This window comes from Anolis carolinensis, chromosome 1 (genome assembly GCF_035594765.1).
Source record: "Anolis carolinensis isolate JA03-04 chromosome 1, rAnoCar3.1.pri, whole genome shotgun sequence".
Classification (NCBI taxonomy): domain Eukaryota; kingdom Metazoa; phylum Chordata; class Lepidosauria; order Squamata; family Dactyloidae; genus Anolis; species Anolis carolinensis.
The window spans coordinates 214,548,655-214,574,059 of record NC_085841.1 but is presented as its reverse complement, the minus strand read 5'-3'; the positions used below and the strand labels follow the sequence as shown (position 1 = coordinate 214,574,059).

Genomic DNA, 25,405 nt, shown 5'->3' with positions numbered 1-25,405 from the left:
TGCCCAAATGCAAGAAAGAACAGCTCTATTTTTAATCTAAGTATTAAGGTGTCATGTGTTTTGTTGCTTAGAATTGCTTTTATTTAGTCGTAATGTTAGAAGTGAATTAATGTGACCCTCTTTAACCTGGTTTTGCTTTCCAGGATAGTTGTTATTCACCCCACCACTTTTTAAAATGATGCCTTGACCTGGATTACAATGATTTATTACACTTGACAGTTCTAGCTCATTATACTTGATGAACACTTTGTGGAAAATCCAGAGTGCATGGAGAATGGTGTTAATCCTTTTTTACTATAATGTTTCAGTGTGTTTTTGTGCATACATTAAAAACAGGGGAATAGGTTAGTGATTTTCGGAATAGCACTGTTTTGTCTGCCGTGAGGCTAATATTCTAAACAAATGGTCTGCTCTGAGTGTTCTCAATCTCTCTGTTTTTTTCTGCTTGAGAATTTACCTCCCTCTAAAATATTTCGGTGTTGGTGGCAAATGAATTGCATTGCCCTCTTGGTTGTAAACCTGTGGGTAGTCCGCTGCGAAGCCATATGGCTCACATTTATTTTAATGTGCCTCTGACATGAGGAGAATAGCTGAGGTTGCTTAGGAAAGTGCTTACGCTAGGATCTCAGCCAGCCAAAACTCGATTCGTTTATGTTTAGTAACTGAGTAACTTATTTTTTTACAGTTAAAATGGTGCTTGAAAATGATTAAAAGGCTTGGCACATCATTCCTGCTAAGATTTGTGGAAATGCGGCAAAGAAATGCCTTCCATTCCTGCATAGGTTTATTTTTAACCAAGATGAGACTCCCCCCACCCCTGTGACTGTGGAATTCCCTGATCTATTTTTGGAAAGCTTGATAGAATTTACCTTAGCAAGATTATCTATAAAGCACTTCCTTATAGGCAGACTAGCTAAAGGTCTCACTGGTTCTTGCATTAGCAGAAATGAATAAGGTGGGAACCAGGAAATAGTTTAGAAATTCCAGATGCTATGACAATGCTGAGAGTTTGAAGGCTTAACGGCTTGGAAGAGTTACTGTATATACTCGAGTATAAGCCTAGTTTTTCAGCCCTTTTTTTACGACTGAAAAAGCCCCCCTCGGCTTATACTCGGGTGAGGGTCCTGGTCAGCTTATACTCGAGAATATATGGTACATTTTTATTTTTCTCTATTATTATTGGTATTATTACATTTATTATTTTTCTCTATTATTACTGGTATTATTACATTTATTATTTTTCTCTATTATTGTTGCTACTATTACATTTATTTTACTCTATTTTTATTTTTTATTATTAATACATTTATTATTTCACTCTGAACTTATTATTACTATTACATTTATTATTTTACTCTATTACTACATGTATTATTTTCCTGTATTTATTATTATTATTATTATTGCATGTATTATTTTACTCTATTATTATTAAAAGGATAGGTAAAGGTAAAGGTTTCCCCTGACGTTGAGTCCAGTCATGTCTGACTCTGGGGGTTGGTGCTCATCTCCATTTCTAAGCTAAAGAGCTGGCGTTGTCCATAGACATCTCCAAGGTCATGTGGCCGGCATGACTGCATGGAGCGCCGTTACCTTCCCACCAGAGCGGTACCTATTGATCTACTCACATTGGCATGTTTTCGAACTGCTAGGTTGGCAGGAACTGGGGCTAACAGCGGGCGCTCATTCTGCTCCCGGGATTCAAACCTGGAACCTTTTAATCCACAAGTTCAGCAGCTCAGCACTTTAACACACTGTGCCACCAGGGGCCCCATTTATTTTACTCTATTTTTATTTTTATTATTAATACATTTATTATTTCACTCTGATCTTATTATTATTACATTTATTATTTTACTCTATTACTACCGTGTTTCCCCGAAAATAAGACAGTGTCTTATATTAATTTTTGCTCCCAAAGATGTGCTAGGTCTTATTTTCAGGGGATGTCTTATTTTTCCATGAAGAAGAATTCATATGTATTGTTGAACAAAAAATGAACATTTATTATATACTGTACAGTGGTTGTCATCACAAACCAGCATAACCAGACAAACTGTGAATCCTATCAAGAATTTCTTGTTACTGCCATTATTTCCATGTACAACTGGTATGTACATTTACCAATCCTGCATGCTCTGGTCTTCTGTTTGGCAGGCGTTGGGCATGCTTCCAAACAAAAACTTTGCTAGGTCTTACTTTCGGGGGAGGCCTTATATTTAGCAATTCAGCAAAACTTCTACTAGGTCTTATTTTTCGGGGATGTCTTATTTTTGGGGAAACAGGGTAGGTGTATTATTTTCCTGTATTTATTATTATTTTTATTTTTATTATTGCATGTATTATTTTACTCTATTATTATTAAAAGGCTACATTAGCACATTTACATTGAAGAAGATGGGAGTAATGATTTGATCAGAGTTGGACAGTCTTATCTTAAATTTGAGCTTTATGTAAATATTCAAAAACATTTAACTTACCGATGCCTCAATTAATGTAATTTTATTGGTATCTGTTTTTATTTCTGAAATTTATCACCCTCAGCTTATACTGGAGTCAAGGTTTTCCCAAATTTTTGTGGTAAAATTACCGTATACATTCGAGTATAAGCCGACCCGAATATAAGCCAAGGCACCCAATTTTACCACAAAAAACTGCTCCCCAAACACACACACACTTTGAATACCATTATGCTTGCCGAAAATTCTGGGGCATATTGTGGATTGTATACAACACTTTATCAGCTACCTCATGTTTGGAAATTCATACGGTGCACTTTATCCAGTCCATTTTTTATAACTTTTCTATGTTTTAATTATGTTTATTAAGTTTGCCATTTTACCTGTATATGTTAATGTTAGGTTTTATAATTTGTACATGTTTTTGTTTATCTGATGTGTTTTACATTGTTACTGTTTTTATCTGGGCTCGACCCTTGTAAGCCGCCCCGAGTTCCCTCGGGGACATGGAGGCGGGGTATAAAAATAAAGTTGTTGTTGTTGTTGTTGTTGTTGTTGTTGTTGTTGTTATTATTATTATTACACAGGTAACTGGCTAGGCCTGTTAGTCTTCACTCCTGTTTCCTCTCTTGAGAGTGTATCTTGGGATTTTGGATGACAAAATGATACTAGCCATGATGGTTGTGGGATTCTGAGAGTTTTAGTCCAAATGATGTGCCCCTCTCAAGTTCTTCTGAAATGCACACATCATTTCCCTGCAGCAGACCTGTAGATATAGGTAAAGATTTGTAATGGTGGATAAGCGGCCCTAACTACCATTAATTTTTTTCATAATATTTTCAGATTATGTCCTGGAAAACTTTGGAGCCCCTGAGGAACTATAAAGTTCTCCAGGACAATGTCTGAATATGCAGCTTCATTTTTTCACTTTGGGCCTCCTATCCAAGTTACACCCTCTTCTCAGTACCTCTATAATTCATCCCATTGTAAATAATAGGATTTACTATTATCCACAGTTTCATATATCCATGCAAATGAACTACAAAGTTCTCCAGGACAAAGACTGAAAATGTAGCTTCACTTTTTCACTTCAGGCCTCCTATTCGAGTTACACCCTCTTCTCGGTACGTCTATAATTCCTCCCATTGAAAAAAATAGGATTCACTATCCGGTGGCAAAGTGTGTTAAAGCGCTGAGCTGCTGAACTTGCGGATGAAAACGTCACAGGTTCGAATCCGGGGAGCGGAATGAGCTCCCGCTGTTAGCCCCAGCTTCTGCCAACCTAGCAGTTCGAAAACATGCAAATGTGAGTAGATCAATAGGTACTGCTCCGGTAGGAAGGTAATGGCACTCCATGCAGTCATGCCGGCCACATGACCTTGGAGGTGTCTACAGACAACACTGGCTCTTCAGCTTAGAAATGGAGATGAGCACCAACCCCCAGAGTCGGAAACGACTGGACTTAACGTCAGGGGAAACCTTTACCTTTTACCTATTATCCACAGTTTCTCATATCCATGCAACGTCTGGGAGAATATCCTCCACAGATATGGGGGTCATATTGTATATTGATCTTCGTGAATCTTTTCACTGACTTGCTCTGTTTCACTTCTAATAACAAAATCTTCACTTCGTAACAAAAAGATCTTTGTAGCCTATGATGACAAACTCTGGTATGGATGTGTGGCAGGAATAAGAGGCTGAAGGCCAAGGGACTAATTGCCTGAAACTGTTTTTAACCAAGTGTATGCCTCCTATTGTGCCACTGCTGTTAAAATATATGGCTTCATTTTACAAAGACTTGTCAGCGTCTTTTACAATGGCTTCACTCTCCCTTTCTGCCTGTTACATTTTTCCCATCCTACCTGTGCAGCTGTCACACCTAAATTGTGCAGCTATAACTCATCATCTAGTTTTCTCAGTCTTTTACTGCCATGTACCAGTAAATCAGAAGGGCTGCTGTCATATCTTCAGGCTTCAAGCTGCTGCTATATATGTGGCTCATATTTTGCCCGATAGAGTCTAATACAACTTGCTTCTATAAGAAACAAAAGAAATGCACCTGCAAGTTCCATTACGGAGCATCTCGTGCTTGCTGGGAAATAATAACTCCATGTTGAAAGAGCACTCAAATATGTGGTGCTCCTTCAGTTATCATAGGGTTGGGCATATGACCCACTTTGTAATGCACAGCCCTTTGTTTTATGGTTTGCAGGAGGACATTCCTCGGTTTGAAAGTGTCATCTATCTGGCCAGACAACAAAAGGACAAAAGTTATTAATGAGGAAGATCTTCCACTCTCTCTCAAAATTACCTTTCCAGTATTTCCTTTGGCAGCTCCTTGGAGATAAAATGTGTTCTGTTCCATAAAAGCTATAGGCAGCTAAACTTTACATGTCTAGGCAAACATGAGTCCATCAGTTCACACAAACATAACCAAATATTACTTGTTCTGTCACGCGCTGGGCCTTTAACTATTGTCTGTATAGGACGTATACTTTATGCCCAGCGGGAAGCCAGGGCACCTCAAAAGAGAGGTACTTGAGGATTTTCCTGAAAAAGATAGTCCTTTGAGTCTTTAATGAGATAACAAAGTCTTTATTGTTGAACAAATAATAAATCTTCAAGGAGTCAAATAACACTTCAAGGTTTCCTTAATAAACTGTTGACTTTTCAATCTTATCCCCAGGGGACAGACAATTGGTTTTGGATAACTGTGCTTTCTCTATAAGAAAATCCCCTTATAACCTCTCCCAGGCTGTCTATTTTTCTGGGCCTAGCTGATGTGGGACCGACTACCGACTCCAAATGCGTCTGGGTATCGAGTGGACCTACCAACCAAGGCTTGCAGATGTTTCAGCTTGGGTTCTGTGGATCTGTGGTGCTGTTCCCTCTCCGAGGTTTCTTTGGAAACTTCAGGGCTGTTTCTCTCAGGAGCTGTGAGGCTGAGATGCTGTGAGCTCTTAGCCAGAACCTTTGGGACCTTTCCCCTGGAATTTCTGTTTCTGATTCCTCGGATATTCTATATCCCCGGATGTTCTTGAGATATGAAGCTTTTCTACGAGACGAGCTGGTCTACGTCCTATAGCTTAGCTTCCTTAAGTGAGACTGACTTAAAAATGGCTCCTTCCCTCCCAGAGCCCTGAACAAGGGGCGGAACCAAACTTAATGATGATGGACAGGCGGCCTGCCCTATGACTGCAAACACTAGCAGAAAGAAAATAAAGTTAGAGCTTCTAGTACAGCCATACCAGCACATTACTGTATACTTGATCTGCACTCTGGATTCAAAAGGATTGTTGTTCTCTGGGTAGAAATCAAGTATGGAGATTCTCACAAATTCTTATACAGATATGTGAATATATGTACACTCTGTACTACTGCACTACAGGTATGTGTACACATACCTGTAGTGCAGTAGGTAAAAAACATTCCCCGATTGGGTGATTTATTTCTGATGTAACAGTGGACGATACACTGCTTGTCCACTGATAGGGTAGTACATGGAAGGAAGAAGTGATGAACAAAAAAGACAATATTTTTGAGACTTTGATTTCATAAACGTTAAATATATGGTATCTCAGGGTAGGAAATCAATCATGCTATTTGTGTAATACAGATGTTTTAATATGCAGATACAATAACTCTGAAAAAAATCTTTCTTATAGGTTTAAAAAGTCAGTTATGATGTGTTTTTTCCCCTGTGTTGCATTTTAACACAGAAAATAAGAAACTTTACAAATTAGTAGAATTAATTTCTCATGAACTGCCCTTTCCTGTTCTGCTTATATAAAATGATCAATCTGAGAATGCCATGAAAAATCTGGGAAAGGATAGCACAGGGCTGGTAGAGGTTGGTTGTTAATTTTACTTTTCTTGAAGTAAACTTGTGATGTGGATATCTGATCTGTAATTACATTCCCCAATTGGATGCTGTTGACCCTTGAGCTGTTTGAAAATTGAAACCTCTGAAATTGAAGCCCTGCATCCAAGTTTCATACATGTAGTGTAAGACCCTACTTCCCTTTACAATGATTGACTACAGTTCAGATATAACCCCCATGACACTGTGGCTAGGATTTTGGGATACCAGCATTGGTATCTTTATTCAAAACACTGAGTGACCTTGGGCAGGTCAGAGTCAGAGGAAGACAATAGCAAACCCTTTCCGAATGTATCTTGCAAACAAAAGTTCATTATGGAGTCTCCGTAAGTCAGAAATGACTTGAAGACAAACAACAAGTGGAAAGGATGTCCAATGTCTCATGAATTTTGGGTTGGATTTAGTTGGTTCAATTTAATCTCTAGGCCTGATTACCTAGGATCATTTGGCTCCTGAATCAACACATATATACCGTATATACTCAAGTATAAGCCGACCCGAATATAAGCCGAGGCACCTAATTTTACCACAAAAAAAAACTGGGAAAACATTGACTCAAGTATAAGCCGAGAGTGGTAAATTTCAGAAATAAAAATAGTTACCAATAAAATTACATTAATTGAGGCATCAGTAGGTTAAATGTTTTTGAATATTTACATAAAGCTCAAATTTAAGATAAGACTGTCCAACTCTGATCAAATCATTATTCTCATCTTCTTCAATGTAAATGTGCTTATGTATCCTTTTAATAATAATAGAGTAAAATAATACATGTAATAATCATAATAAATAAGGAAAATAATACATGTAATAATAAATACAGGAAAATAATAAATGAAATAATAATAATAATAATAATAATATCAGAGCAAAATAATAAATGTATTAATAATAATAATAAAAATAGAGTAAAATAAATGTAATAGTATTTATTTATTTATTTATTTATTTATTTATTTATTTATTTACAGCATTTATATTCCGCCCTTCTCACCCCGAAGGGGACTCAGGGCGGATCACATTATGCATTACACATATAGGCAGACATTCAATGCCTTTTAACATAGAACAAAGACAAGACAAACATAGGCTCCGAGCGGGCCTCGAACTCATGACCTCCTGGTCAGAGTGATTCATTGAAGTTAATTGCAGCTGGCTTGCTCTCCCGCCTGCGCCACAGCCCGGGAAAAATAATAAATGTAATAATACCAATAATAATAGAGAAAAATAATAAATGTACCATATATTCTCGAGTATAAGCTGACCCAAATATAAGCCAACCAGGACCCTCACCCGAGTATAAGCCGAGGGGGGCTTTTTCAGTCTTTAAAAAAGGGCTGAATAACTAGGCTTATATTCGAGTATATACAGTAATAGCATAAACTATGAATTTAGTTGGTATGTCATATAATGATATAGCCTGATTGCTCAGTTCTCCTATCATGAGTTAGTAAGCAGTAATGTTAGGATGTAAAGATTGGACTGAATGTTAGGTTCGCAATTCTTTTTGCCAAAAATATATATCATTGAGCTTAACCTAAACATGAAACCTGTCTGTTGATCTTTCAAACATTCAGCGAAACAGCTAGAATAGGTCAAACACCATATTAAGAACTTTCCTATTAGCACACATTTCTGCAAGTGCAGGATTCCATGCTGGCAATTCACAGATGAGTTGCCAGGTGATGAAATGTCAAGTGATGTTGATGGATGTGTGAGTGAGCTTTGGCTGACACTTTACATCATGGGCCTAAATGTGACATCGTTGTTATCAGAATATCTTGGGTATTTGGTTTTCATCTCAGAGGTGTAACAGCAGTGTAAGTAACCTAGTTTAGAGTAATAAACCTGTTTATCACATTTGACATTTAGGCATTTTGAGACCCCATCATTTCAAATTGAGGAACATGAACATGCTGCTTGGTGGACTTATTCTACAAATACTTACGCTACAAATCTCTTTCTCTCTGATAGTATAAAAAGTGGTACAATATCCCTTTGTATAGTGATCCAGGCTAATACAGCTATGTTTTTGACTTCTATCACAGGTGGCTCTTGTCTAGCACAGTATATTTCCTGTCTTGGTATAATTTTATGGCTGTAAGCTGTCAAACATGCTTCTGAGTTTCTTATGTTTTGGAATGAAAGAGCATTTTTGAGCTACTCAGTCAGGAAGCAAACTATTGTTCTGGTTGAAATTTTCATATATGTCATTAATTGGTACTTTCCAAACATTTTAGACTATGATTCCCATAATTCTTGTTCATTGGCGGTCCTGGCTGGAGCTTGTGGGATATGGAATCCAAAGCATCTGAAGAGCATCAGTTCATGTGCCTCTGAAAATGGCTCTCGGAAAGTGGGGTATATGAAAACAAAGAATTGATTTACTTGGGAGACAGATCCAACCACCATAGAACTTCCTTGTTGGTATTCTTGTAGCCACTGGATCATCCAAAAATGAACTGAAAAAGAGATCTGGGAATTATTGAAAGTCTCTTGAATTATTATTATTATTATTATTATTATTATTATTATTTTATGGCACAGCAAACAAGATAGACATGCTGGATTTCATATCACAAAATCACAAGTCGAACACTTCCCAAGTGTCTAGGACTGTGTGATGTATTTTCGGATGATGCGTGCAGATCCCAGTAGGGTGGCCTTTTGCAGTTGACAGATCGTAATTTTGTCAATGTCTGTTGTTTCCAAATGCCGGCTGAGATATTTTGGCACGGCACCAAGTGTGCCCATCACCACTGGGACTACCTGCACTGGTTTCTGCCAGTCTTTGAAGTTCAATCTTGAGGTCCTTATTATTATTATTATTATTATTATTATTATTATTATTATTATTATTATGACTACGACTATGACTACTACTACTATGACTACTATTTTTTGTTGGGAGAGTGTGACAGGAGGTTGGATTCCAGTCAATTTTGAGCAATGAAGCTAAGCTGTGGGAGTTGGGGAATTATTTTGAAGCATAAGAGTGTGGCAGGTAGTCCTTAGAGGTAGTTAATGGGGAAATTTAAATCATTTTAAACAACTTGAAAGAGTTGCATGTGGGAACTTGGAGGGCCTTGTAGGATCAGAGGCCACAAAAGTGATTGGGGTTCTACATGTATCTCATGGGCTGCACTTTCCCACTCTAATCTATTGCATAAGGCATCATCTCCAAAGCCTTCTCAATTCTGTCTAAGACAGCAGAAAATGCCTTTTCTAAAATGGTGTTGGATACCACTGTTTGTTAGAAAATACTATACTTGTAAACAACGTTTTTTTAAAAAACAACAACGTGATAGGCAGTGTACTACGCTATCATTTAGAATAGTTTCTTTAACCTATTGGAATGCTCACAAATAAACAAGATAAAAAACTAGGTTTTAGTTGGGAAGAAGTGATCTGGGATAGGATTTTAAAATTAGAAAGGAAAGTAATATCAAATATTTATAATATATTACTTACCTGGCTGACTGAAAAGGAATAGGTTAAAAATTGCATGATAAAATGGGTTCAAAATTTAAGATCAGTCCAAATGAAAGAATGGGAACAAATGTGGAACCAAAAAATAAAAATATACATATGCAACGGATTTGAAAGAGAACTGGATAAAAATGTTCCACAGATGGTATACTACACCGAAACAATTAGCCAAAATGTACAAAACAGTTTCTGATAAGTGTTGGAAATGTAAAGAACAAGTTGGCTCCTTCTATCACATGTGGTGGTCTTGTAAAGAAGCAACAAAGTTTTGGACGAAGATTCATGAAGAATCACAAAAGGTTTTAAAGAGAAACTTTATAAGAAAACCAGAGTACTATCTATTAGGATTTACAGATTTAGACTGAACAAGAAGATAAACTTTTCACTCATATTAAGACCACTGCTAGAATTGTTTTCGCTAGAGAATGGAAACAGGAATCAGCCCCACCAATTGAGGAGTGGGTGGAGAAGATAAGAGAAATAAAGCATATGGACGAACTGACTTTTTTGTTGAAGAAAAATACAGGCAAGATAATGAAAAGAACGAATTGGGACGATCTTCAGGACTATCTGGATAATTTGAGAAAATGAAGATTACAAGAGACAATTTTACTATTTTTTTCTTTAGTAAGAAAAAATATTATTGAATAATAATAAAATGTTATCCAAGAAGATGAAATAGAAGTCACATCTTTTATGGGGGGGGGGGGGGTATGGGTATATTTTTATAGATTGTAGACTTTTATCTTTCTCTCTTCTTCCTACTTTTCTATACCTTGGTTGTTCTCACTCTTTCGGTATATAAAAAATTTAGTAAAATTCTTTTAAAAAAAAGAATGCTCATAAATAATTAATTAAGCTAGTTTATTGACTAAATGTATCATGATGAATAGATTGTGCTTGATGATAACACGTAGTAGGAAGCACAAAATGACCTAGTGCCAGCTCCTTCAACCAATGTAAGGGGTGAGCGACTGAAAAAGTGTTGAAATTATTTATTTCCTCCTCTGAATGTATGATGCTTTGTATCCCTACCATCCACATGTCTGGTTTGACACTCAGAAAATGGTCTGCAGCTGCTAACTTGGAAGATTAATTCTGGCGAAGTGCTTTAAAGCGCTGAGCTGCTGAACTTGCAGACTGAAAGATCCCAGGTTCAAATCCTGGGAGCAGCTTGAGCGCCCGCTGTTAGCTCCAGCTCCTGCCAACCTAGCAGTTCAAAAACATGCAAATGTGAGTAGATCAATAGGTACCGCTCCGGCAGGAAGGTAATGGCGCCCCATGCAGTCATGCTGGCCACATGACCTTAGAGGTGTCTACAGACAACGCCGTCTCTTCGGCTTAGAAATGGAGATGAGCACCAACCCCCAGAGTCAGTCATGACTGGACTTAATGTCAGGGGAAACCTTTACCTTTACCTTACACCTTGAATGAGGGATTTGAGGTTACTTGCAATAACTACTGAGCATTAATATTGACCTTTGAGAGACTGTCTATGTTCTGGTTGCATTGTAGAATATGTTGTACTATTGCTGTTAAATTTAAATTTTGTTAGCTCCAGTTCCTGCCAACCTAGAAGTTCGAAAACATGCAAATGTGAGTAGATCAATAGGTACCGCTCAGGCGGGAAGGTAACAGCACACCATGCAGTCATGCTGGCCACATGACCTTGGAGGTGTCTACGGACAACGCCGGCTCTTCGGCTTAGAAATAGAGATGAGCACCAACCCCAGAGTCAGACATGACTGGACTTAACGTCAGGGGAAACCTTTACCTTTTAAAGATCTATGAAATGCTGGGAATGGCTTTATTTAAACGTGTCATTTGCTTCCTTTTTAGCCTCCTCGATTCTGAAGAGGGAGAAACGGAAGAGGACCAAAAATGTCCATTTCAACTGCGTTACCGTCTACTACTTTACAAGAAGGCAAGGGTTCACGAGCGTTCCCAGTCAAGGAGGGAGTACCCTGGGCATGTCCACCCGGCACAACAGCGTGCGTCAATACAGCCTGGGAGAGTTTGCCATGGAGCAAGAAAGGCTTCACCGGGAGATGTTACGAGAGCATCTCAGGGAGGAGAAACTGAACTCTTTAAAACTTAAGGTAAAAACAGGGCAAGGTATATCTTCTTTTGATGGCAGAAGTGGGAACCATTAACAATCAACTTGGCACTTCATGGCAGGGGTCCCCAAACTAAGGCCCGGGGGCCGGATGCGGCTCTCCAAGGCCATTTACCTGGCCCCCGCCCTCAGTTTTAGACTTAGGCTCACCCAAAGTCTGAAATGACTTGAAGGCACAACAACAACAATCCTACTTGATTATCTCATTGGCCAGAAGCAGGCCCACACTTCCCACTGAAATCCTGATAAGTTTATAGTATGTTGGTTAAAATGATTTTTATTTTAAAATATTCTATTGTTCTTTCATTTACCAATATTGTAAATGAATGATATGGTAATACAGTAGAGTCTCACTTATCCAACATAAACGGGCCAGCAGAATGTTGGATAAGCAAATATGTTGGATAATAAGGAGGCATTAAGGAAAGGCCTATTAAACATCAAATTAGTTTATGATTTTACAAATTAAGCACCAAAACATCATGTTATACAACAAATTTGATAGAAAAGGTAGTTCAGTATGCAGTAATGCTATGTAGTAATTACTGTATTTACAAATTTAACACCAAATTATCACGATATATTGAAAATATTGACTACAAAAATGCTTTGGATAATCCAGAACATTGGATAAGCGAGTGTTGGATAAGTGAGACTCTACTGTAATATAATATATTGTGTATACATATAATATTGATAATAATAATATTATAATGTAATACAATATAATATTTATTTATTTATTTATTACAGTATTTCTACCCCACCCTTCTCACCCAATAGGGGACTAAAGGCGGCTAATAATAATAATACAATATAATAATATTGTATAATATAATAATATTAATTATATATTATATATTAGATGTAATACAGTATTACGAATAATATTATGGTACAGTAGAGTCTCACTTATCCAACACTCGCTTATCCAACGTTCTGGATTATCCAACGCATTTTTGTAGTCAATGTTTTCAATACATCGTGATATTTTGGTGCTAAATTCGTAAATACAGTAATTACTACATACCCTGTTTCCCCGAAAATAAGACATCCCCAGAAAATAAGACCTAGTAGAGGTTTTGCTGAATTACTAAATATAAGGCCTCCCCCAAAAGTAAGACCTAGCAAAGTTTTTGTTTAGAAGCATGCCTGGCGCCTGCCAAACAGAACACCAGAGCATGCAGAATTGGTAAATGTACATACCAGTTGTACATGGAAATAATGGTAGTAACAGGAAATTCACAGTTTGTCTGGTTATGTTAGTTTGTGATGACAACTACTGTATAGTATATAATATATGTTCATTTTTTTTGTTCAATAATAAATGTGAATTCTTCTTCATGGAAAAATAAGACATCCCCTGAAAATAAGACCGAGCACATCTTTGGGAGCAAAAATTAATATAAGACACTGTCATATTTTCGGGGAAACACGGTAGCATTAATGTGTAATGAACTACTTTTTCTGTCAAATTTCTTGTATAACATGATGTTTTGCTGCTTAATTTGTAAAATCATAACCTAATTTGATGTTTAATAGGCTTTTCCTTAATCCCTCCTTATTATCCAACATATTCGCTTATCCAACATTCTGCCGGCCCGTTTATGTTGGATAAGTGAGACTCTACTGTATAATGGTATAGTACAATATAGTAATATATAATGCCAGTATTGTGCTATGCTAATAATATAATATATTGTATGTACATACAACTTGTAAGACGCTCCGAGTCCCCTTCGGGATAAGAGAGGGTGGGGTATACATGTAGTACATAAATAAATAAGTAATTGTTGCTGGGTTGTTGGTTTTTTTGCACTACAAATAAGACATGTGCAGTGAGCATAGGAATTTTTTTTTTTCAAATGATAATTCGGCCCCCCAACAATCTGAGGGACCATGATTCGGCCCTCCACTTAAAAAGTTTGAGGACCCCTGCTTCATGGCCTTGGCAAGGTTGCACTGCTACTTCCCGAATGGCTGAAATTCAATTGTCTCAACCAAGCTGGCATTTTTCCTATTTCGCACATTAAGTCGTCAGATTTTTAACAGGATTCCACCTGAGCTCTTTAAGACAACAGCTTACTTCCTGCTATGCAGAAATGATGGCAATTTGTTCCAGCCCATTGAAGTCACCATTTTAAAATTTGATTAAAGACAGCTAAGCAAGCTGCTAGGCGTGGAGTGCTCTGCACAAGAGATTTTGGCCTGTTATTAAGGAAGTACTTTCTGTCTATTTGAGTCATCATAATATGGAATCAAGCTGCTAAGGAAGATATAATTAGGTGTACTTCTTCTATAAAAAAAGATCGTTATGAGGTTTTTTGCGCTAAACTCAGACTTTTCCTACAAATCCTACAAAAATCCTCTCACTACAAAATATCCCACAGCAGTTCACCATTTTCTTGCTGGGGTACCTCAGTGTGTTGAAATACAGTAGAGTCTCACTTATCCAACACTCGCTTATCCAACGTTCTGGATTATCCAACGCATTTTTGTAGTCAATGTTTTCAATACATCGTGATATTTTGGTGCTAAATTCGTAAATACAGTAATACTACATAGCATTACTGCGTATTGAACTACTTTTTCTGTCAAATTTGTTGTATAACATGATGTTTTGGTGCTTAATTTGTAAAACCATAACCTAATTTGATGTTTAATAGGCTTTTCCTTAATCCTTCCTTATTATTCAACATATTCACTTACCCAACATTCTGCCGGCCCATTTATGTTGGATAAGTGAGACTCTACTGTACAATTTTTCAATGAGAATGAAAATAAATATTAAGTATCCCTTATCCAAAATACTTGGGATGAAACATGTTTTGGACTTTGAATCTTTTCAGATTTTACAATATTTGTATATACATGGCTGGTTTTGTCAGGTGTAGCAGCATGGCATTTTCCAACTCTTCATGTTTGTTAGATGTTCCACCTATATATTCCATTCCTTATATAACCAAGGTTTCTTTCTCAAGAACTTATTGCAGTGGATCTGTGGAGCACAAAGGAGAGATTCATGCTCCTTTCTTGATCTCTGGGACCCCGGTGGCAAAGTGTGTTAAAGCACTGAGCTGCTGAACTTGCAGACCGAAAGGTCCCAGGTTCAAATCCCGGGAGCGGAATGAGCGCCTGCTGCTAGCCCCAGCTCCTGCCAACCTAGCAGTTCGAAAACATGCAAATGTGAGTAGATCAATAGGTACTGCTCCGGCGGGAAGGTAACGGCGCTCCGTGCAGTCATGCCGGCCACATGACCTGGAGATGTCTACGGCTTAGAAATGGAGATGAGCTCCAACCTCCAGAGTCGGTCACGACTGGACTTAACGTCAGGGGAAACCTTTACCTTTACCTTCTTGATCTCTATATAGCCATTCTGGTTTGAACAAACAATAGCACTCATTTAAAAGTGTAATTATGTGTTTGCCCCTCCCAAAAATATCAGACTCATACCTGTCAGTACAACCACGTTTTATTGATTAGCCCATCGGCCGTATCAAAACATTTAACACATAGACATACATACAACATACAACATACAACCCGCGGTAAAAAAAAGAAGTTAAAATAAACAAGCTGTTAACAAGACCCCGTTCAGGTCAAATATCTGCATCACCTGCACAGTTTACCCCAATTGATTCCAGATATGCAATTCTCGGTTGTGTGGCTTTGAATAGGAAAAGGGCTGTTTTGTGTGTTATTTTAGGATTCTGGCCGGCCAACAAAAATGAAATTTTAATATGTGGGTCCCAGTGTGTTTTGTGAATAATGTATGGTCCGAGGCATTGGTGTCTCTCTTTCTTATAACCTGTCAGTACAAGAGAATGGCATGTGAGGTGTAAATATCCTTTATGAACACCTCCTTGTTGCTGCTAGAAACAATACTGTCTGAGAAGTCTGATTTTCCAGCATAAATAGGAAAAAGGGAAGGGGTGAAACAAGAGAAAAGTGACCACATAGATTTAAAAAAAATATTTGGCATATTTTGTGGATATAAATCCACTTCTTCAGATGCAGTATTGAGTGGTATTAAGGATTCGGGTAACGGCGCTCCATGTAGTCATGCCAGCCACATGACCTTGGAGGTGTCTTCGGACAACGCCGGCTCTTCGGCTTAGAAATGGAGATGAGCACCAACCCTCAGAGTCGGACACGACTGGACTTAACGTCAGGGGAAAACCTTTACATTTACCTAAGGATTCGGGTATATATTTTTAGAGTTGTAGGAGTGGGATAGAAAATACTAGGGTCCACAAAAATGCAATTCATATCTATTGTCCTAAATTTTCAAAGGAATGGGCAAGGTAACACAGGTTTTTCAGATTTTTACATTGGTCAGTTAGAATTGGTTTTGGAAAGCCATACATCTACTTCCCAAAATCCAGATTTCTTGATTCAGATTGATCTCTGATAAGATTCCTTGTGTTTATATTTGCAATAGCAAGGACTCTTGTATTAATATACCGTATATACTCGGGTATGAGCCGACCCGAATATAAGCCGAGGCAACTAATTTTATCACAAAAAACTGGGATAACTTATTGACTCGGGTATAAGCTGAGGGTGGGAAATGCAGCAGTTACAGGTAAATTTCAAATATAAAAATATATACCAATAAAATTTCATTAATCGAGGCATCAGTAGGTTAAATGTTTTTGAATATTTACCGTATTTCAAAGAAAAGCAATAAACTAGCTCTATAAGTGGAAAAGTAGGGGCAACAAAAACAATATGGTATCAACAATAACCTAATAATAATAATAAAAATAAAAACTTCATTTGGATCCCACCCTATCTCCCCATGGGGACTCAGACCGGCTTCCAACATACAGTAGAGTCTCATTTATCCAACACTCGCTTATCCAACATTCTGGATTATCCAACGCATTTTTGTAGTCAATGTTTTCAATACATCGTGATATTTTGGTGCTAAATTCGTAAATACAGTAATTACTACATAGCATTACTGCGTATTGAACTACTTTTTCTGTCAAATTTGTTGTATGACATGATGTTTTGGTGCTTAATTTGTAAAATCATAACCTAATTTGATGTTTAATAGGCTTTTCCTTAATCTCTCCTTATTATCCAACATATTTGCTTATCCAACGTTCTGCCGGCCCGTTTACATTGGATAGGCGAGACTCTACTGTAGTAACAGGCAAACATTCAATGGATATAAACAATGCAGAGCTAGATATAGATTTATAATTATAGATACTAATTTCACATATGCATTTTCCCCTGAAACGTTTGCAAATCCCTCTGTGTGTGTGTGTGTGTGTGTGTGTGTGCATTTCCCCTACAATATTTGCAAGCCCTATATATATATATATATTTGCAAGCCATATATATATATATATATATATATATATATATATATATATATATAGACATGTCTAGACATGTCTATATATATTTGTGTGTTCATTTCCCCCTGTAATATTTCCAAGCCCTATATATAGGTAGGTAAGAATATATTCATATCTATCCAGACATTTCTCTTTATATAGATATTTGCAGAGACTTGCAAATATATGAGGGGAAATTCATATTTAAAATTAATGTATATAGATACACATATAAAGGTACATAGAGATTGCAAAAGCTTGCAAAGGGTTAATGCCTATATGTCTGTAGGAGAGTTTAACAAATATTTCAGGGGGAAATGCTTTCATAAGATTAATGAATATATATATTTCTTCTTCCTGACTTGCAAGGGTCTCTCTTTTTTCAAAACATTCCCTTGATTAAGAATGAGGGAGGCTTTGCAAAAGTAAACACACTGATAAGGGAGGAGAAGAGAGAAATAGATCACATATTGCAAGCAATAGCCTGCAGGCTCCGTTGCCGGCCTTGTCCCGATTAAAAGCCAGGGAAGGCTTTTTCAGCTCATAAATAAGGGCTGAAAAACTCGGCTTATCTTCGAGTATATACGGTATGTAGTGTGACATGAAGCCATTGTCTTTGTTCATACCTCTGTTGATGGATTGGAATTTGTGCATATAATTCAGTTCAGATGTTTCTTTTTTATAGTTTTCCTGGTTCAAAAACCACAACCTTTAAATCCCTTCATTCAAGTCCAGGAAGATTAAAATGTTCTGTAACTGGTTTAAGGGTTTTGCCATTTCTAATGTCAGATTTGTATCTATGAATCTTCTTGTGTACAGACTGCCACGTTTGTCTGATGTAGAGTATAGATAGCATAGGATGGCACATATCACATTGGAAGAAGGAGTAGTAAACATACCTCTGGCATTGTGGGTGGTGTTATTGTTACATGTAATATTCCTCCCAAAATAGATGTGGGACGTGATTATGAATCGCTTTCCCTGGTGATTATCAAGTACATATTGTTAAAATGATGCAGCATCAATCAAAAATATATTTCCCCTATTTATACAGTGTTATCTTTAAAAGAAAATGTTCAGAAAAATACATGCTAATAAATATCTAAGCTTTTTGTCCATGTAGAATCAAAGACGCAATAATTACACTGTCCAACACATATTTTTGTGCCTCAAACATTTCTGGGTATATCTGACCTCCTGATTCCAAAAATTCCACCAATTTTCCCCTATCAGCTCTAATTCCTGAGATACAAAAGATATGCCATATATCACTCTTCATCTGCTTGCCCTTAGAAAATCATGATAACCATAGCTAAGAAACTAGAGCTGATGCTCTATCCAATGCAATTTTTGTAATGAGTGCCACAAATAACCTCACAAACTGGCCTAAAAACCAAGACACCAAGAAAAAATGTGATGTTTTGGTTAGGCTGTGTTATGTTTGCGTACTGCATATTGAAATTTTGGTTTAAGGTGGTCTTTTTCAAGATATTCCATTCTATTCCTTTCTTGGGAAAAACTGGTGAGCACTTTGCGCCATGCTTTATTTATTTATTTACAGTATTTATATTCCGCCCTTCTCACCCCAAAGGGGACTCAAGGCGGATCACATTATACACACAGGGCAAACATTCAATGCCCATAAACACATCGAACAGAGATCGATTACTATGATGGTTTTATTGATATTGATGTTTTATTGTTGGTATAATTGTTTTATCATTTTATTGTTGTATGTTTTCGGGCTTGGTCCCCATGTAAGCCGCTCCGAGTCCCCTTTGGGGAGATGGGGCGGGGTATAAAAATAAAGTTATTATTATTATTATTATCGAGACAGACAGACGCAGAGGCAATTTAATCTTCTCCTGAGGGGATGTTCGATTCTGGCCACCGGGGGGAGCAGCTGCTTCATCATCCACTCTGACCACACTTCCTCATTCCAATGTCGTAAATTAGTTAATCTTGCCTCCCCACTTTTATAAGTGGTACCTTATTTCCTACTTGATAGATGCAACTATCTTTCAGGTTGCTAGGTCAGCAATGAGCAGGGGCAATTTTTTTAAATTTTTAATTGACGGGTCGTTGGCCTCGAACTTATGACCTCATGGTCAGAGTGATTTATTGCAGCTGCTCAACAGCCTGCGCCACAGCCCGGCAGTCATTCATTGACTGTTTTGGGGTCCTCTGTTCCTTTAGTCTGCTATTAAAGATGTGGTGTGTGTTTCCTGAGCCTTTTAAAACTTCTCCTATGTGGGGAAAAGGCAGCTAACACACACTCCTTTCTCACATGTTAACTATGCTGTCTTTTAAAATGACCACAAATGGCTCTAGTAGATGGAAGAATTGGCATTGGGTCTTCTCCCACTGAAGGCAGTGTCACTCAAAATCACTGGAGTGTGGATGATGCCTGCATCTGTTTTTCTTTTCTCTCTCTCTTCCCCTTCTGTGCTCCTTCTACTTGCTTTGTAGTATTTTCCATAGTGAGTAATTCATAGCACTCTGGAAAGTGATGCTCCATCGTTCAGGAAATAATTTAATTCCAGATGCCGCTTGGTCCCTTCTGCTAAGCTCTGACAGCCCAGCAAACAGAAGGGAATCCTCTCAGCCTGAGATGGTGAACACAGTCTTTCCAGCTGCCAGCCTATGAACAGTGAAATCACTGTTGAGAAAAGCTGTAGAGCTGATAGCCATCTATGTATTTGCCAAGTTGATGTAAATATGAGATGTTCCATGGTGATATCTGCAGGGCCATACGTTTGAATGAATTTTTTTTTTGTAAGGAATGTATGTTTAGTATCAGCTGGCATATCCTAGAACTGAATATTGATGTTTTCCTGTTTGGCAGTACAAGAACAAAAGTCCTTTCAGGATTTAGCCTTTTATTTTATTATTTTTTATTTGTGAATGAAATAGTCATTTCATGTATCATGCTCCTCTTGATTTTTCTGTCAATGTATACTCGTATATACTCGAGTATAAGCTGACCCAAATATAAGCCGAGGCACCTAATTTTATCACAAAAAAACTGGGAAAACATTGACTCCAGTATAAGCCGAGATACCAATAAAATTACATTAATTGAGGCATCAATAGTTGCCTCAATTATTTATTTATTTACAGTATTTATATTCCACCCTTCTCACCCCGAAGGGGACTCAGGGCGATCACATTACACATATAAGGCAAACATTCAATGCCTTAACATAGAACAAAGACAAGACAAACATGGGGCTCTGAGCTGGCCTCGAACTCATGACCTCTTGGTCAGAGTGATTTGTTGCAGCTGGTTGCTCAACAGCCTGCGCCACAGCCCGGCCCTTAAAAATTAAATGTTTTTGAATCTTTACATCAAACTGTAATTTAAGATATGACTGTTCAACTCTGATTAAATCATCATTTTATCTTCTTCAATGTAAATGTGCTTATGTATCCTTTTAATAATAATAGAGTGAAATAATAAATGTAATAATAATAATAATAATAATAATAATAATAATAATAATAATAATAATAATAATAATAGACGAAAAACAACAGGAAAAACTCAGCCGCTATCAGGACCTCAAGATTGAACTTCAAAGACTCTGGCAGAAACCAGTGCAGGTGGTCCCGGTGGTGATCGGCACATTGGGTGCCGTGCCAAAAGATCTCACCCGGCATTTGGAAACAATAGACACTGACAAAATTACGATCTGCCAACTGCAAAAGGCCACCCTACTGGGATCTGCACGCATCATCCAAAAATACATCACACAGTCCTAGACACTTGGGAAGTGTTCAACTTGTGATTTTGTGATACGAAATCCAGCATATCTATCTTGTTTGCTGTGTCATAATAAAAGAATAATAATAATAAATGCCGTAAAATAATAAATGTAATAATAAATAGAGTAAAATAATAAATGTATTATTAATAATAAAAACAGAGTAAAATAAATGTAAAAGTAACAAGAAGAATAGAATAAAATAATAAATGTAATAATAATACTTACTAGAGTAAAATAATAAATGTAACAATAACAATAATAATAGAAAAAAATAATAAATATACCATATATACTTGAGTATAAGCCGACCTGAATATAAGCCCACCAGGACCCTCATCCGAGTATAAGCCAAGGAGGTTTTTTTCAGTCCTAAAAAAGGGCTGAAAAACTAGGCTTATACTCGAGTATATACAGTAAGTCACAAAATTGAAATAAGAAACGTGTAGCCTGTTTGGATTTTTAGATCATGACTGGTTTTAAAAAAATTTAACCCCAGTGCCCATGGTATATCCTAATAAGTCATAATTGTTGGGGTGGAGCCACAATCTTTCTTTGAATCAAGCTCTCCTGAAATAATGACAAACATTAATTGTTCCTGTTAACCTCAAACCCCTTCCAAAACAGCTGTATAAAATCCAGCTGGATTATATGGACTCAGATAATTCAGTTCAAAGTCGACATTGTGAATTATCTGCCTTGATATTCTGGGTTATGTGGCTGTGTAGAAGGGCCTTAAGTCATGGTCTAAAAAAAACCCGCTACAGAGAACAGTCATTTGAGATCCTTGAGATTTTTTTTTCCCGTGTCAGGAGCAACTTGAGTTGCTTCTGGAGTGAGAGAATTGGCCGTCTGTAAAGACGTTGCCCAGGGGACGCCCAGATGTTTTGATGTTTTACCATCCTTGTGGGAGGCTTCTCTCATGTCCCCGCATGGAGCTGGAGCTGATAGAGGGAGCTCATCCGTGCTCTCCCCGGGTAGGATTCGAACCTGGCAGTCTTCAGGTCAGCCATCCTTGGGATGGCTCCCATAAATTGGACAATTGTCTACCTCTGCCCTATGCCGTTCCCACAGCCACAGCCACAATTACAGTCTTTAGGAAGGCTCTGCTGTATATGTCATGGCCAATTGATTTCTGGTTAGCATTAATGTGAACTCAGGATATCTGAGTCCTGTACTATGGCACAGTCTCATATCTGCTGTATGCCAGTCTCCTATTATGTATGTTTTAGGCACTTTTTGAAAATAACTATGTTTGTATGTTGTTATTTTGATTGGAAACCGCCCTGAGTCCCCTCGGGGAGATAGGGTGGTATATAAATAAAGTTTTATTATTATATTTATTATTACCGGAACATCCCTTAGTCATTAGCTATTTTGAGCACCTTTGGTACTGAATTAATAATGCATTTTAGGTGCAATTGTCAGACTGAAGATTGGAGAGGACTTCTTTACTTTTCAGGGCCACATATAAGAGGGAATTTTAGTAGGCGTTCCTTGTCACACAACCAGGTAGCAAGCAACATCTGCTAATATGTCCCTCTTCTGCATAGTCATTAAAGTCACAAAAGCTGTCTCACGAATCTTGCTCTGTTGTTTTACTCTCGCGAATCTTGTTATGTTGTTTTATAATAAACTGTTCCTTGTAATGAGATGTAGGACCCAAACCTTTGAAATAATAAAATGCTGATAAACAAATTTATTTGAAGACGAAATTCTCATACTTCTAGTATGTGAGTTTGTCATTTTTATGAAACTGTTTTCCAAGCTAAAAATGTCTCTGCTTGTTAGTGAAGCCCTGATGCCTCTTTACTGCCTGTTTCTTCCAGATGACTAAAAACGGCACAGTGGAGTCGGAGGAAGCAAACACTCTGACACTGGACGACATTTCTGATGATGATATAGATCTCGACAACACGGAAGTTGATGAGTACTTCTTTCTACAACCTCTGCCAACCAAAAAGCGAAGGGCGCTCCTGCGAGCATCTGGAGTCAAGAAGATAGATGTGGAAGAAAAACACGAGCTGCGGGCCATCCGTCTTTCGAGAGAAGACTGTGGCTGTGACTGTCGAGTCTTCTGTGACCCAGAAACTTGTACTTGCAGTCTTGCAGGCATAAAATGCCAGGTGAGAGCTGAACTGGAGTACACTGGGGTGGGGAGTCTGGGAACCAATCTAAAATTCCATATATGGGAACTAGTGTGGGGAACTACAACTTTGGGAGACCACACATCAAATCCCTGTCAGCCAAGGAAACCCCTTGGGTGAACTTGGGCAAAGTCACACTTCTTCAGCCCCAAATAAGGGTGGTGATAAATGGTGCGCTGGAGCAAATGCATAAATGCATACTTTTAAAAAGCTGGAGTAATAAAATTTCAGATTTTAGGAAAGGAGGAGGAGGAAGGAGCCCAGGTGGTGAAGTGCATTAAAGCACTGAGCTGGAAACCGAAAGGTCCCAGGTTCAAACCCCGGGAGCAGCGTGAGCGGCCGCGGTTAGCTCCAGCTCCTGCCAACCTAGCAGTTCGAAAACATGCCAATGTGAGTAGATCAATAGGTACCACTCCGGCGGGAAGGTAACGGCGCTCCATGCAGTCATGCTGGCCACATGACCTTGGAGGTGTCTATGGACAACGCCGGCTTTTCGGCTTAGAAATGGAGATGAGCACCAACCCCCAGAGTCAGACATGACTGGACTTAACGTCAGGGAAAACCTTTACCTTTTTTTACCTTGGACCATAATAAAATGTTGTTGATCTGAGCTGTGCTTTACAGGCCTGAGAACTGATGCATTGGAGCTTACACATTTTTAGTCAACAGATACATCAATACCAAACTGCCTCTGCATTTTCCTTGCCTAACAAATCACAATAAAATCTTGAGATTTGAGATAGTGTGCACACAGTCTTGTCTGCTATGATTTAATCCCATCTATTCTATCTTTGGCCTTATCCTGAGAGGAAGACTAACTATGAAGTATTCTCGTGTGGTGATCCTTTTGTTGGGCCAGCCAAAGGATGCAAAATACAGTAGAGTCTCACTTATCCAACCTTCGCTTATCCAACATTCTGGATTATCCAATGCAGTCTGCCTCCCACTCAGATCCACAGCTGTTTTCCTAGGCAGCAAGGACTGAAATTTTTACGGATTTAACTTCCGACAGTGTTGTTACCGCAAGTTCATTTTATGCTATTCTATCTTTATTTGTAGTCAATTTGTTAGTAGCCTGTGTTTTTAGTCAGTGTTTTCAATACATTGTGATGTTTTGGTGCTAAATTCATAAATACAATAATTACTACATAAAGTTACTGTGTATTCAACTGCTTTTTCTGTCGATTTGTTATAAAACATGATGTTTTGGTGCTTAATTTTTAAAATCATAATATAATAGGCTTTTCCTTAATCCCTCTTTGCTTATCCAACATTTGCCGGCCCATTTATGTTGGATAAGTGAGACTCTACTATATATCTGATGGCATTTCAAAGGCTAACATGCATCTTCATCAAACAAAAGATGGGAAAATAGCATTGGGGAAAGAGAATAATAGTGCTGTAATCACAGTATCTAGGGGTCCTTAGTGGCACAGTGTGTTAAAGCGCTGAGCTGCTGAACTTGCAGACTGAAAGGTCCCAGGTTCAAATCCCGGGAGTGGAATGAGCACCCGCTGTTAGCCCCAGCTCCTGTCAACCTAGCAGTTCGAAAACATGCAAATGTGAGTAGATCAATAGGTACCGCTCTGGTGGGAAGGTAACGGCGCTCCATGCAGTCATGCCGGCCACATGACCTTGGAGGTGTTTACGGACAACGCCGGCTCTTCGGCTTAGAAATTGAGATGAGCACCAAACCCCAGAGTCGGTCACGACTGGACTTAATATCAGGGGAAACCTACAGGAAAGGAGATTCCACTTGAACATCAGGAAGAACTTCCTCACTGTAAGAGCTGTTCGACAGTGGAACTCTCTTCCCCGGACTGTGGTGGAGGCTCCTTCCTTGGAGGCTTTTAAGCAGAGGCTGGATGGCCATCTGTCGGGGGTGCTTTGAATGCGATTTCCTGCTTCTTGGCAGGGGGTTGGACTGGATGGCCCATGAGGTCTCTTCCAACTCTACTATTCTATGATTCTATGATTCTATGATTTACCATTACTAATCACAGTATCTACATTTTTCATGTTATGGGAAGTGTCAGTAGATGAAAATCCCCTCCCCTTTATAAGCCCAGGAGCAAATGTAATAAACAGAAGCAGTTTGGCTTCTCCCTTTGATGCAAAAAGAGTTTTTGCATCTATCTGGTATGAGATGCCCTGCCCTTATAATGGTAGTACATTTAATCTCTTGAGAAAGTCTCT

The 25,405-nt window shown here is 38.1% G+C and overlaps 1 protein-coding gene across 6 annotated transcripts in view; it reads left to right on the top strand.

Moving 5' to 3' along the window:
• csrnp3 (cysteine and serine rich nuclear protein 3) overlaps positions 1 to 25,405 on the top strand; it is a 155,266-nt gene that overhangs the window by 117,881 nt on the left and 11,980 nt on the right. For all 6 annotated transcript variants that reach the window (XM_062969213.1, XM_062969217.1, XM_062969214.1 and 3 more), the window contains 2 exons: positions 11,671 to 11,930; positions 22,892 to 23,188. In XM_062969213.1, the coding sequence (XP_062825283.1) occupies positions 11,671 to 11,930; positions 22,892 to 23,188 (557 nt within the window). The remainder of the gene's footprint in view (positions 1 to 11,670; positions 11,931 to 22,891; positions 23,189 to 25,405) is intronic.